We start from the raw sequence: 13295 nt of genomic DNA on the forward strand, positions 1-13295 counted from the left end.
CAAGGGGAATGTTGTGTTATTTAGAGGGGCTGCACTGCTCCCCAGACACCTGAAAACCAGAGGGGTGAGAGCAAGTGTGTGTGTGTGTGTGTGTGTGTGTGTGTGTGTACATGTGTGTGTGTGTACATGTGTGTGTGTGTGTGTGTACAACTGCTCTCGATGGCCCTTTGAGCGGCATTTGGTCACCTCCCTCTGCTCAGGGGGGAAGGAAGGCCGTGCTCCTGCCATGGAGAGCAAAACATCAGCCCTTCCCTGCCCTGAGGGTGCCCTGTGTCAGCCTGGGTCCCTCCTCTGGGCTCCTCTCCCAGGCAGAGATCTCCAGTCCTTGGTCCCTTGGCCACGAGAAGCCCTCACTTTCTGCCACGTGTTGTTACAGCAAGTGGCCAAGAAAATGAATCTGGACATGAGGAAAACCTCCTCGCTGTGGAAGGACCAGGCCCTGGTGGAGATCAACATTGCTGTGCTGTACAGCTTCCAGGTACCTCCAGAGCAGGACTGTGCTCGGGCCAGGCTCGAGGGACACGGGGAGCGGGATGGAGACATCCATCCGAGGAGAATGCAGCACTCTGCTGAAATTGGGCTGTGCCTCCCTAATTTGGGGCTGTTCTGCAGTAAAATTTATAACCTCTGTGCCCTGGATGTTGTAAAGACAGCCCTACCAGCACCTGAGTTCTGCTGGTCCAGAGGGAATATCCCTAGGGAGCAAGATCCAGCCCTTCTGTCGCATCCAGGAGGCAAGAATTGGCCCAGGTTCTCCCCCTGCCAGCACTTAAAGGTTCAGTAGCTGAACTAGTGCTTGGCAATCCGAGTTCAGAGGGTGGGAGCCCCTCCCAGAGCTGGATCAGAGCTGCCCCATGGAGCTGCACAAGCCACGACAGAGCTCTCCAAGGGGACGAGCAGAGGATGCTCCATCCTCTTCGTGCCATCTCAGTCTTTGCCTGGCCCATGACAAATCACAGTTGCAGTGATCCCAGTGCACATCCATCCAGGAAGGACTGGGGCAGCTTCACAGCTTCCTTGGGAAGAGCAGCCACCCTGGGTCATCTCCAAAGACCATGGGAGTGAGGAATATTTGGGACAGCTCCAAAATCTTGGCTCTTGCCTTCTGGGGTGTGGTAACAGCTGTGGGCTCTGTTCTGTCCTCCCCTGACAGAGCGACAAGGTGACCATCGTGGATCACCACTCGGCCACGGAGTCCTTCATCAAGCACATGGAGAACGAGTACCGGTGCCGTGGGGGCTGTCCTGCCGACTGGGTGTGGATTGTCCCGCCCATGTCTGGCAGCATCACCCCAGTGTTCCACCAGGAAATGCTCAACTACCGCCTCACACCCTCCTTTGAGTACCAGGTACTGTCCTCACCTTCACCTCCCACCGGTGCCCAGAGGTGGGGCCAAGAGCAGGGTGGGAGGTGGAGATGCAGGAAGGGCAGGAACACCATCTAATCCCTTCAGCAAGCTGTCCCTCAGGTCCATGACAAGTCTAATTGCTGCCCTAATGTCCTGTAATAACCCCTGGACGTCACCCCTTGTCTCAGGGCAATGGCTTTTTGCCCCTCTGTGGGCACCCGACTTTTTGACCCCCCCCCCCAGCTTTTGGATGGAGCAGAGCTCCTCCCTTTGGAAGAGCCTAATTTTGCACTTTGGCGAGTGAGGGAATGACCTGGAAAAGGACTGCATCCCTCCCCTCTGCAGCCTGCAGGGCTGAGTGGATGGCTCCTGCCAGCCTGGGGATCCAACAGGCTGACGGGGGGGCTCCTGCCCAGCGGGACTGGCAGGAGGCTGAAATGCTGCTGCTGGAGTATTTAACACTTCAGACCACGGGGGGGAGAAAGCCCCTAAGCAGACACTCCCTCGTTATCCAGCCATCCCTGCTCCGGTGGTTTCCACACAATGTGACCTTTAGTCAAGAGCCCTTAAGGAACAATCCCAAACCAGGAGCAGTCTGTTCATTTCTATAACCAACCCACCAGGAACCCCGATGCTTCCTGGCCCTGATTGCAGCCTGTGAGGGCACGGAATTAGCTTCTGTGTGCTTGTTCCAGGCTTCTGCTGCCTCCCCTTCCCAAAGGGCCTCTTAGAAAAAAAAAAAAACCAAACCAAACAGTGGGCTGGGGAGGGGGAAGGATGTGTTTCCATCACTCTCCCCTTCTGGCATTGCCTGCCTTCTTTTCGCCTCTGGGCTGTTAAGGAGCATCTCAAGAGGTGAGAAAGCAGTTGGCCAGATGCTGTTACAAGCCAGCAAGGTTTATGATATTGCAATTTTTCTGTGCATGCTCCGTTGCCCAACTGCCCAGAAAATAGCCCCCAGGGGCTCCAAGGATGAGGGAGAGCTGCGAAGAGGAGTCCAGCTGCTCCTCCCCTTCATGGCTCGAGGAATTCAATCCTGGGTGCTGCTGATCCCTGGAGCCCTGGGATTTGGGGCTCAGTGCACCTGGAGCAGGTGGAAAACAGCGTTGGCTCCTTTCCCCTCTCTCCTGCCTCTCCCTGGTTTTGTCCCCTGGTTCAGCAGAGCCGTGGGTGAGCCCCCAGCCCTTCAGAGAGGGTCTCCTTCCCATGGCAGCCCTTCCCAAAGCTCCCAGGAGGGCTCGAGGAGCTCAAATTCGAGGCTGTACTTAATGTGCAGGTAAAAAAACAACAAAAAAAGGGCTTTTCCAGCCCCCTCCAGCCCCCCCTGTGGAGCTGGGAGGGCTCTGAGTGTCCCCTCAGCCCCTTCCCACCCCTCAGCTCCCTCTGGATGGTTCCCTGGGGGTGACACTGCTCCTTCCCCTCCCAAATCAAGCCATGGGTCCCCCCTCCCTCGAAGCAGGAAATCTCTAATACATGGAAGCATTCCCAAAGCTCTGAGCACTGCTGCCCTTCTCTCTCCAGCCGGACCCCTGGAACACCCACGTCTGGAAAGGGGTCAATGGGACTCCCACCAAGAAGAGGGCCATTGGATTTAAGAAGTTAGCAAAGTAAGTACCAGCAGGCTCTGGAAAAACCTGGAGTGTTTGGGGCTGGTCCTGGTTTTGGGCAGCTCTGACTGATGGAGTTGCCCTGTGAGAGAGGGGTGTGAGGCTGGACCTCTGGGGGCTTTACCACGAGGGACATTTGGACAGGCAGACAGTCTTTGAAGACCCCATTAGACCACCAGAAGGTGTGGGACCAGGTGAATAGCAGATGTTGCACATAGTCTGTTCTCCCAAGCTGTTCATTCTCCAGTAAGAGATGCTCAGGGATGGCCTTCCCACTTTTTTGGGGTGTGTTGCCTGGTTCTCCTTTCACAGCCTCCTTGGGGCAGGGACACCTCCCCTCGCTGTCCAGGGCTGTGCTGGCACAAGTGACATGAAACTCGTGTCCATATTTCTCTTTTTCTCAGTGATTCTTTACCACCTTGAAGTCTCCAGTGAGTGTCTAACCCTCCAAACACCCTCCTTTGCCAGGAGGGGGGGAGACAGGAAGGAGGAATCTCCCTCCAGGCAGCAGATGGAGCAGGGCTGAGCTGAGATTTGCACTTCATGGTCACTTGACCCCTGGAAAAGGGCCACACGAGTCCCTCTCCCCTGCCAAAGCTCCAAGTCAGCAGGGGCGGAGGAATGAAGTGTAATTTGGACCTTTAGGCTGATCCTGGCCCAAATGCCTCCCCCGTGGGCCATTGGCAGGGAGGTAGGAGCTCCAGGAGGAGCTGCTGGCCAAGGCTGGGGAGGGCTGGGTGTGCCCCGGGTTGGTGGCCAGGCTGCCAGGTGGCCCTGGCTCCTCAGGGCAGCTCCCCACGCTGCAGCTTCCCCCAGCCCCTCCCCTCGGTTTGTTCCCACTCTTCAGCTGTCACCTCCTGCGAGCTGCATCCATAAACATGATCAGCAGCTGATGAATGTGCTCCTTCAGCTGACACCGGAGCCGAGCCCGGGCTGGGGAGAGCACGGGGGAGATTAATTGGGCCATTGAGGGAGGAGAAACAATGCCTGTGTCGGTGTGTGCCGGGGTGAGGGATGGCTTGATGGAAACGTGAGCGTGGCAGGTAATTTAAAAAAAAAAAAAGGAAAAAAAAAAGAAAAAAAATCTCCATTGTTCCCGATGGAGGGAAAAGGAATTATTTGTGTAATTCCCCATTAGGCTGAGCTGATGAGCTGAACGAGGGGCAGACCCAGCCCGGCAGCCCCGAGTGCTGCGCTTGGCACTGGTCACAGGGGGGTTTTGTGGGTGGTCAGACAGGCTGTGCTGGTTCTGGCCAAATCTGAGCCTTCAGACCTGCACTCCCTGCCTGTCCTGCCCCTTCCCTCCTCTGGGGACTGTGCAAGTCCGGGGGACAGGAGACATTTCCCCCATAGGAAAGCAAAGGAGTGGTCACAGAGCAGCAAATAGAAATGTTCCCAAGGCTGACTTTGACATGGAGAGGAGCTGCCCAGGGGAGGCAGGATGAACCATCCTGGGGCAGTTTCTACCTCCTTTCTTCCTTTTTTTTTTTTCCCTGAGTGATTCTCCCAGAGCATTTCTTCCCTCCTTGGCAGTGGGAAGCTGGACTTCTCTTCTCCCAGCAGTGGGACCAGCCCAGCTGCAGTGTCCATTCCCCACAGCTCATCTGAAGGGGATGCAGGAGTCCTGCTGAACTGCAGAACCTGGGGCAGGGTCTGATCCCCCTGGCAAAGGGAACCAAGCAGCCCTTATTCTTGCAAAGGCCACAGAGCTGCTTTGTGCTCTCTCAGCCTCCCAAAAACTGCCCTTTCCCTGTTGCAGCATCAGGCTAAATCCACCTTTAAATGGGTGGCCCCATTTAAAGGCTTGATGGTCCATTTAGAAAAGGTGAAGATACTCTGCACTTAGGAGAAACAGTGAATGACTCTAACATGACAAACTGGCCACAGCAGGCTCAGTGCCCCAAAACTGGTTCGTGTCTCCCCCGTGCCCTGTCACGGTGCTCCCACTGATGCCCCAGACAGGCAGCCAGCATTCCCAGTGCTGCAGCACCCTGGCCAGGATTGCAGAGGCTGGTGACCTCTCAGGCCCCTCTGCCAGAGCTGAGCCCATGGGGAGAACTGGAGGACACACAGCCAGTCACGACTGCAGCCACGGGAGGCAGCTGGGCATGGCTCAGAGAAATGGGCAACCCCTGGGCCCTGGGAGGAACTTCCCTGCCAGGAAGGGTCATAGAGTCACCAGAGTGCAGAGGAGAGGGGGTGCAGACAGCTTTGTCTGACCTCCTTGGTGTCTCAGGGCTGTGGGTGTGAGGTTGGCTGAGACACCTCCTGCAGAAAGGCAGACAGGTTGGATTTAAAGGGATGGAGAAGCTCCTGTTCCTCCTGTAGCTTCAGCTCTGGCTGGTCTCCAGCTTTCCCTGTGCCCTGGCCAGTGCTTTCAGTGACTTCTACCCCCAATTCTTCTGCTGCTTCTCTGCCCCTGCAGAAATCCCACCCCACACCTGGGTTAGCATTTTCCTTCTTACACCCATTCAGGTATTTATTTCAGCTCCATGCTCAAGCTCCCCCATCCACTCTTCCCCTCTGACAAGTCAAGATGAACGTGCTCTTCCACAGCTTCACAAAAGAAGCGACGCTGCAACTTTTTAAGGCAGACAGTTCATTTAATAAGGAATAAAAGGGTCTGGGCTAGAGGCACTGAGAGCAAACTCTCTTACTGGGATTCCCCTCTTGCTTCCTAGGGCTGTGAAGTTCTCAGCCAAGCTGATGGGACAAGCCATGGCCAAGAGGGTCAAGGCCACCATCCTGTACGCCACGGAGACGGGGAAGTCCCAGGTCTATGCAAAAACTCTGTGTGAAATCTTCAAACACGCTTTCGATGCCAAGGTACTGCCCCAGCTCCTGGCTCCTGCAAGGGGGTGGGCACAGAATTATGGGTGGGCCAAGGAAATATATATGGATGTTGGAAAATACGTGGTTTGATGCCTGTGGAGCTTCCTGGCTGCCAGGGGACTCCAGCAGCTCCCAGGGTGTGCTGGTTTAAGGTAAACTGGCAGGGGAAATGAACCCAACTCAAAAGAGAGATTATAAATCAGAATAACAATTTAATAAAATAGTACAATAAGTACGATTATACAGACAAACAGTTGGTTCTAACCCACAAAACCCAAATGTATAACCCTGCAGCCTGGGGCATGAACAGAGTGGTGTTCATTGGGCCCCCTGAGTCCAAAGGAAAAGGAGAGGGGAAAAAGCATGTTGGTGAGAGTGCTGGTGCAGTCTGGTCAAGAGTGATGGTTGCAGTCTTCCTCTGGATCCCACAAGTGGTTAAAAAGTCCCAAGACCCCAAGATTATCTATCCTCAGGTTCAGGCAGGAATGCCCAGTACCTCCCTCAGGAGCTCCACAAAGGGTATGAGGACAGGAGCACCCTCTTATCTCACAGGCCTCTGAACACCCAGTTTATAGCCTGAGGGGTCAGGGCTGCTCTGGGCAGAGGGTGCAAATGCTCTGTTGATAACAGTTTCTGGGCAATGGCATGGAAGGCTCTGGAATACCCAGTTTTGGGTTACACCCATCCAGTGATGAACTGGTCCCAGCTGTTCTAACTAGGACACAGGGTCTGGGTTGACACCTGCACAGGAATTTTTCCAGCTAATACTCCTGCACTGTAGCACACATATTCCTACAGCCTCTTGAGTGGCAGCTCCATGGTTGTCCATGTCCCTCAAGGCCCTTGTCCTCATCCTCCCTGTGGGGAGATCTCTGCCAGAGCACCAGCATGGAGTCAGCAGGGACATGTCCCATCTCTGGGTGGAATGGGGTCCCTCCCAGCAGACTGGCTGATGGTGGATCCCCCCAGCTCCTGCTGCCCTCTCTGTCCCCTCCCAGGTGATGTCCATGGACGAGTACGACGTCGTGCACCTGGAGCACGAAACCCTGGTCCTGGTGGTCACCAGCACCTTCGGCAACGGGGACCCCCCCGAGAACGGAGAGGTAGGACAGAGCACAGGGGTGGGGGCTGCAGCAGGGGACAGGCACTGGCACGTGGGGAAGAACATCCTCTTTTTGCCCAGCCTGGGCTGGAATGGCCCAGGACACAGGTCTGGGCGTTGTGTGACACGTGGTGCTGGACCTGCCTAAATCCAGCCTGCTCAGAAATGGGGATACCTGCTTATTCCCACTCACAGCCACTGATCACAGCTTCACTTCCTGCAGAGACCGGCCAAACTGACGGCCTTTCTTATTCCCTTTCTGCAGAAATTTGGCTGTGCGCTGATGGAGATGAAGAATCCCAACTCCCACCTGGAGGAGAGGAAGTAAGAGCACTCCAAACCCCTCCCTCCCCACTCCAAACCCCAGCAACCCCCCCCAGCCAGGATACCCTGCTTCTCAGCCTTCATCCTCCCAGAAGGGAGTGGGAAATCCTCATGCAGGCATCACGTTTGCAAAGATCCAAGGGATGGGACCTGCCTGGAGAAGCAGGGAATGGGGAGAGAGGAGGTCCCAGGGAGGACAAACACACTGGGCCTGTGGGCTCCAGCTTGTGGTTCCATTTCAAAGCTCCTTTGTTCAGCTTTAAGAGTCAGGAATCTATGAAAAAAAAAAACCAAACAAATAAAAGTAGGAACTCCCCCAAAATCTGAGAGCTGGGGCTGTCCAGGAGACACAAAAATAGTAGGAGTTGGAGGTAGAAGGGAGTTCCCTGCTATGTGGATGTAGGTGGAGGGAGGGCTCGGGAACCAAATTTAACTTCATGCATGGTGTGAAAATATTTCTAGGGAAAAATAAGAGCTGTTATAAACCCTGCAATGTTTGTAACAGCGAGTCTGGAACTGGTGCCTTGGAGACAGAATCCGGGGTTGTAGAAAATCCCCCCTCGCTGGGAGATGAGCCTTGAGCATCTCGGTGCAACATTCCAGAGGCTGGGAAGGGAGGGCAGACAAAGTGTTAGTAATTGCTTGGGGTCTCCTCTGATTTTAGCTGCTAAGAAGAATATATTCCACTGAACTGGGACACTGCTCTGCTCTGGAATGTCTCCCGAGCCAACGACTGGCAAAAGGCTGCTCCTTAATGAGGGGTGAATTAGCCCCGGTCAGGGGGGTGCAGGGGGATTTCCCCGCCCTGCCTTTCTGCCTGAGCAGCGTGGCTGGGGCTGCAGGGCGGTGACAAACACCAGTTTGTGGCTCTCCAGTGCTGGCCACGCCGCAGCCCCGAAGCTGTCCCCTTGCTGAGCAGCCAAGTCCTCTGAGGGATCCCGGCAGGGCTGCTGAAAACCCACCCGTGCCTTAATGGGGACAAAACAGGGATGCCCTGGAGGTGTCTGCACCATTTCACACATGGTCCTCACCCCGAGGATCTTCACTTTTTGGGGTGCAACACCGGGTTGGGTGCGGCGGTGCCGCCCGTGAGGAGCCAGGCAGATTCGAGGAGGATAAAAAGCCCAGTTTATAAAAAGCTCAGGGCTCGTTGTCCCAGTCACCTCTAAGCGTAATTTCAGGGCTGGCAGGAGTTTCTAAGAGCCAGGAGAGCCTGTGGCTCCCTTACCTGACAGCAAAAGTGGGCAGAGTGCTGGAAACAGCGACGGATCAAAAGGGTGAGAGCTATTTTATCTGGAGGAAAGGAGGCAGAAATGGAGTGAGGTGGCAGATTTTGTAGATGGAAAAGGTGGCTGCAGAGGTGGAGGGAATAAATTGCTGCCTGTGCTTCCTGCAAGACAGGCCAAGAGGTCACAGCTCTGGATGGCAGGAGGAGATCACAGAATCATGGAATGGTTTGGGTGGGAAGGGACCTTAAAGCTCATCCAGTCCCACCCCCTGCCATGAGCAGGGACGCCTCCTACTAGCCCAGGTTGCTCCAAGCCCTGTCCAGCCTGGCCTTGGACACTCCCAGGGATCCAGGGGCAGCCACAGCTTCTCTGGGATTGCTCCAATCCATGTCCAGGACTTTGCTGATATTAAACATGGAAAAAAGCTTTTGCAGTGAGAAAAGGAGACCTGGAGGAGACTGTCTGGGGAAGAGGGACAGTGTCAGCCTGGAGTCTGTAGAATAGAACTGGAGAGAGCAGTTCCTGCCCACTCCCAGCTCCGTGTCCAACAGGGAATGCTGAGGGTGGCTGAGACCCCTCAGGGTGGGGTGGCCTCTCTAAATCCCAGTGTCTGGAGGAGCCTGCCAAGGTACTGTGGCCATAGCTCTCTGACCACAGCCCTGTGGTTGTGCTGTGGTTGTAGATTTGATTCCTCATGTCTTCCAGCAAGGGTTTTCCAAGGGTTTTCCGAGGCATTCATCAGCCATTCCTATTTAAGGACCTGCTGCTCAATGCAGCTCATCCTTCAGCAGTCATTTCCCACCACAGGGACCTTCCCATTGCAGCAAAAGCTGCTGGTGCCCCAACCTTGGACCCAGCACCCCCCTGGGGAATCTGGGCTTTGTGCCCACCTCACCCCGTGGGTTGTGCTGCCCTGCCCTGCCCTCCCCACACAACCTGGGCTGACCCGGGGGGGAGGACACGGGCACAGCAGAGAAAGCAGTGGACCAAAGCAGGTGGAGTGAAGCAGGAAAGCGTGGAAATCTGGGAGGGAAGGAAGGAGGATGCTGTGGAGCAGCCCTGGAGCCCAGGGCTCTGTGACCCTGGCAGTGGTTTCTCTCCAGGGTTGTCTCTGTGATGCCGTGCCGGGTGCAGGAGGTCTGCCGTGACTCATGCACACACCACAGCCTCGCTGCTCTGCCAGTATATTTAGAAACCCTTGTGAAGAGCAATTTTTGAAGATGGTTCGATTCAGAAATACTTCTGCTGTTGTCAGATTTTTTTTTCCCTCCGCTCCCCTTCCCCCTCCTCATCCCTTCTTCTCTCGCTCTTTTTTTTTTTTTCTTTTAAATTTATTTTCCACTTCCCATGAATGAAAAAAACCACCCTCAGAATATCTGTTCAGACATACACCCGACCTTGTGTGCTGCCAGGGAAGGACAGGTGGTGCCAAAGGTCCTGTCAGCTCTGCACCACTGGGGACAACGGGGTGGCCAAGGACCTCATGGAGCTGACCGTGGGTGGCCTAACCCTGGGAGGGAGCACATGGAATATTGAACCCTGAGCTCTGGCTGGGTTTCCTTGCACAATTTGGTCCCCGGGGAGGACCCCTCCCAGGTGTCACCTCTGGAACACTGGCTGTTGTTGCTGTTCACAGGAGCTACAAGGTCCGTTTCAACAGCGTCTCCTCTTACTCGGACGCTCGGAAATCCTCCAGTGATGGCCCTGATTCCAGGGACAACTTTGAGAGCACGGGGCCTCTGGCTAACGTCAGGTAAAGGGGACGGGGCGGGAGGCAGGAGTTCCTGCTGCAGGAGGGACAGAGCAGGAGCCGGTGCTGCACAGAGCCCGTCTGCTCCCCACAGCTCTTACCCCACACATGGTGTATTTTAGCCACTTGCAGACCCCTCCACGCTGCCTGGGGGGCGGTGGGGCAGGAGAGGGGGGTGCCAGTGTCCCTCCCCAGCTGGGCAGCCACAGCTGAGCCACCTCTCCGCAGGTTCTCCGTGTTTGGGCTGGGCTCACGTGCCTACCCCCACTTCTGCGCCTTCGCCCGGGCCGTGGACACGCTCCTGGAGGAGCTGGGCGGGGAGAGGATCCTCCGCATGGGAGAGGGGGACGAGCTCTGCGGCCAGGAGGAGTCCTTCAGGACCTGGGCCAAGAAGGTCTTCAAGGTAAACCCGCTTCCCTGGTGCCCCGGGGAGGAGCAGGGGGGAGAAGAACAAAGGGACAGAGCACAGCTGCTGGTTAGAGCTGGATCAAAACCCAGCCTCTCCTTCCCTGCTCTGGGATGCTCTGGCACCACCCCAGCCCAGGATGCTCCATATTTTGGTGGAGGTGATGCTCTGGTTTGTGCTGCACACCGAGGGTGAGCACTGGGTTGAATTCCTGCATTATCCCAGATATTTGGGGAAGGAGGGCACCACGAGGCACGCCCATGGCCACTGGTGTAGCCCTGCATGCTGGGGGCTCCTTCTCCTCGGTTGGCAGGGGTGGGCTGGGACAAGGGGGCTCCCCAGGGGCAGGGGGGGATGCCTGAGAGCCTGGTGTGTGCTGCAGGCAGCGTGTGACGTGTTCTGCGTGGGGGACGACGTCAACATCGAGAAAGCAAACAACTCCCTCATCAGCAACGACCGCAGCTGGAAGAGGAGCAAGTTTCGGCTGACCTACGTGGCCGAGGCCCCAGAGCTCACACAAGGTATGAAGATGGGGTCACCTGGTGGGGCAGGTGGAGGAGACACAGTGGGTTTTACTGAGGGCAAAGGGGCCAAACCTCCTTGCTTGTTCTGTGTTAAATTCCCAGCATTTCAGCCTTGCCTTTCACCGCCATCACATGCCCAGGGAGCAGCTTGTGATGGTCTCAGGCCCCTCTGGCTGGTCCCTGTCTGTGTCCGTAACAGAGATGTTTGGAGATGATCTGATCTCCCTCCTCCTGACCCCATTTTTTGAACCAGGGAGCTGGAAACCTGGGATCTTTCCAAGCTCTCTCCGTCCAATGCCGCTCCGTGGCAGGTCCAGCCCAGCGACACCTGGCCCCTCAGCACGGCTCCTGCAGCTGAGGATCTGCCACACTGGCTGCTCAGGTCTTCCCAAATCCAGGCTCTTCCCTGCCAGCCAGGTGGCCCTGGCAGCGAGAGGTGCCTGCGGGCACGTGAGGGCACATCCCTGCGTCTCAGAGTCCTCCTGGGTCACTGACAAAAGGGACACGTGTTTGGTTGTCCCCTGGGGTTTTCTGATCCCCCAGGCTCGCTGGGTGGTCAAGCAGGAGGGTGGTGAGCCCGTGGTCCTCTGGCTGTGGCCAGCACTGGTCTGAAGGGCTGAGCCCTCAGCAGTGACCAACAGCCCTGCGAGAGCCAGAGGCCTCTGCTGAATTCCTTCCCTGACACTTCTCCTCCTCAGGACTGTACAGCATCCACAAAAAACGTGTCTATGCAGCCCGGCTGATCACGCGCCAGAACCTGCAGAGCCCCAAGTCCAGGTAGGAAGTGCAGCTCTCCTGGGAGCTGGACACCCTGGAGGTGCACCCAAGCACCTGTGCACACAGTGCTGCTGACCTTGACCCCTGAACGCCCCATGGAATCACCTCTGTGCAAACCCTGAGCAATGCTGGAAGCCACGTGAAGCCGGGGAGGGGTGTTCCCCGCCTCTGTGCCCGGCTAAATCTCTGCTGCTGCTGCTGCCTCAATTAGCCCCGGGGGATGGGAAGCCAAAGAAACGATCAAATTGCTGAAACAAGAGGTTAAACTGGGTTTTTTTCCCTTTCTGAAAAGCCCCCGAGGGTGAGTCAGCGGCGCGGGGGGAGGCGGGGGATGCAGCGTCCCCTCTCCCTGCTGTGACCTTGGGGACACGCTCAGGGGGCACCGCGGCTTGGCCGTGCCACCAGTGCCCAGCACGCCCAGCAGCTCTCGAGGCCAGAGCTCAGGGACTCCCCCAAAAACACATCCTGCTTTCCCTCCCTTCCCTCCTTTCCCTCCTTTCCCTGCAGCCGCCTGACGATCTTCCTGCGCCTGCACACCGAGGGGCACCAGGGGCTGCAGTACCTGCCCGGGGACCACCTGGGGGTGTTTCCAGGGAACCACGAGGACTTGGTCACCGCCCTGATCGACAGGCTTGAAGATGCCCCTCCGGCCAACCAGCTGGTGAAGGTGGAGCTGCTGGAGGAGAGGAGCACGGCTCTAGGTAACCAGGGCCACCTCCTGCACGGGTGGCCTCTCTCCTCCTCGCCCAGCTCCTGCAGCAGCTCCTCAGGGTGCTGGGTGGCCCCCAGGAGAAATCATTTCCCATCTCGCTGCTACGTTTTCCTGGACTGGGAGCACCTCCTTCAACCTTCCTCTGCCCCCTCTGTTGCTCCTCTGCACTTGGGATGTAGAGAAAGGGTTTGAAGGGTGAGCAGGGCCCTGGGGAAGATATTTCCTTATTCCTTGGGAAAATTAAAGGTGTTTATATTTTCATAGAAAGAGCAATGTCTAGGACTGGAAAGAAGAGTTAGGGGGTGTTGATGGACCATCCCAACGCTGTATTTCGGGGATAAGTCTGACACAGGCATGCACAGTGTAACCAGAGCTGGAACACAGTAATCCACTGTCTCAGAGCTGACATGGGGGATGAAAGCAGAGATTTGCCCACCTTGGCTCTTGTGCTGATCCCGTGCTTGTGCTGCATTCCCTCCTGGCAGGTGTCATCAGCAACTGGACAGACGAGAACCGTGTCCCACCGTGCACCATCTTCCAGGCTTTTAAGTACTATTTGGACATCACCACCCCTCCCACGCCCCTGCTGCTGCAGCAGTTTGCTTTGTTGGCCACCAGTGAGAAGGAGAAGAAACGTCTGCAGGTCCTCAGCAAGGTAAGGACCCCAAGCCCCATGTTCTCCAA

At 56.4% G+C, this 13295-nt stretch overlaps 1 protein-coding gene across 7 annotated transcripts in view; it reads left to right on the forward strand.

Moving 5' to 3' along the window:
• NOS1 (nitric oxide synthase 1) overlaps positions 1 to 13295 on the forward strand; it is an 83838-nt gene that overhangs the window by 58001 nt on the left and 12542 nt on the right. For all 7 annotated transcript variants that reach the window (XM_051805267.1, XM_051805269.1, XM_051805268.1 and 4 more), the window contains 12 exons: positions 377 to 478; positions 1154 to 1348; positions 2870 to 2955; positions 5637 to 5781; positions 6786 to 6890; positions 7155 to 7213; positions 10079 to 10195; positions 10421 to 10595; positions 10981 to 11119; positions 11821 to 11899; positions 12407 to 12600; positions 13097 to 13266. In XM_051805267.1, the coding sequence (XP_051661227.1) occupies positions 377 to 478; positions 1154 to 1348; positions 2870 to 2955; positions 5637 to 5781; positions 6786 to 6890; positions 7155 to 7213; positions 10079 to 10195; positions 10421 to 10595; positions 10981 to 11119; positions 11821 to 11899; positions 12407 to 12600; positions 13097 to 13266 (1566 nt within the window). The remainder of the gene's footprint in view (positions 1 to 376; positions 479 to 1153; positions 1349 to 2869; positions 2956 to 5636; positions 5782 to 6785; positions 6891 to 7154; positions 7214 to 10078; positions 10196 to 10420; positions 10596 to 10980; positions 11120 to 11820; positions 11900 to 12406; positions 12601 to 13096; positions 13267 to 13295) is intronic.

The sequence above is a fragment of the Manacus candei genome, unplaced genomic scaffold (assembly GCF_025592945.1).
Source record: "Manacus candei isolate 608988 ecotype Guabito, Panama unplaced genomic scaffold, ASM2559294v1 h1tg000064l, whole genome shotgun sequence".
NCBI lineage: Eukaryota > Metazoa > Chordata > Aves > Passeriformes > Pipridae > Manacus > Manacus candei.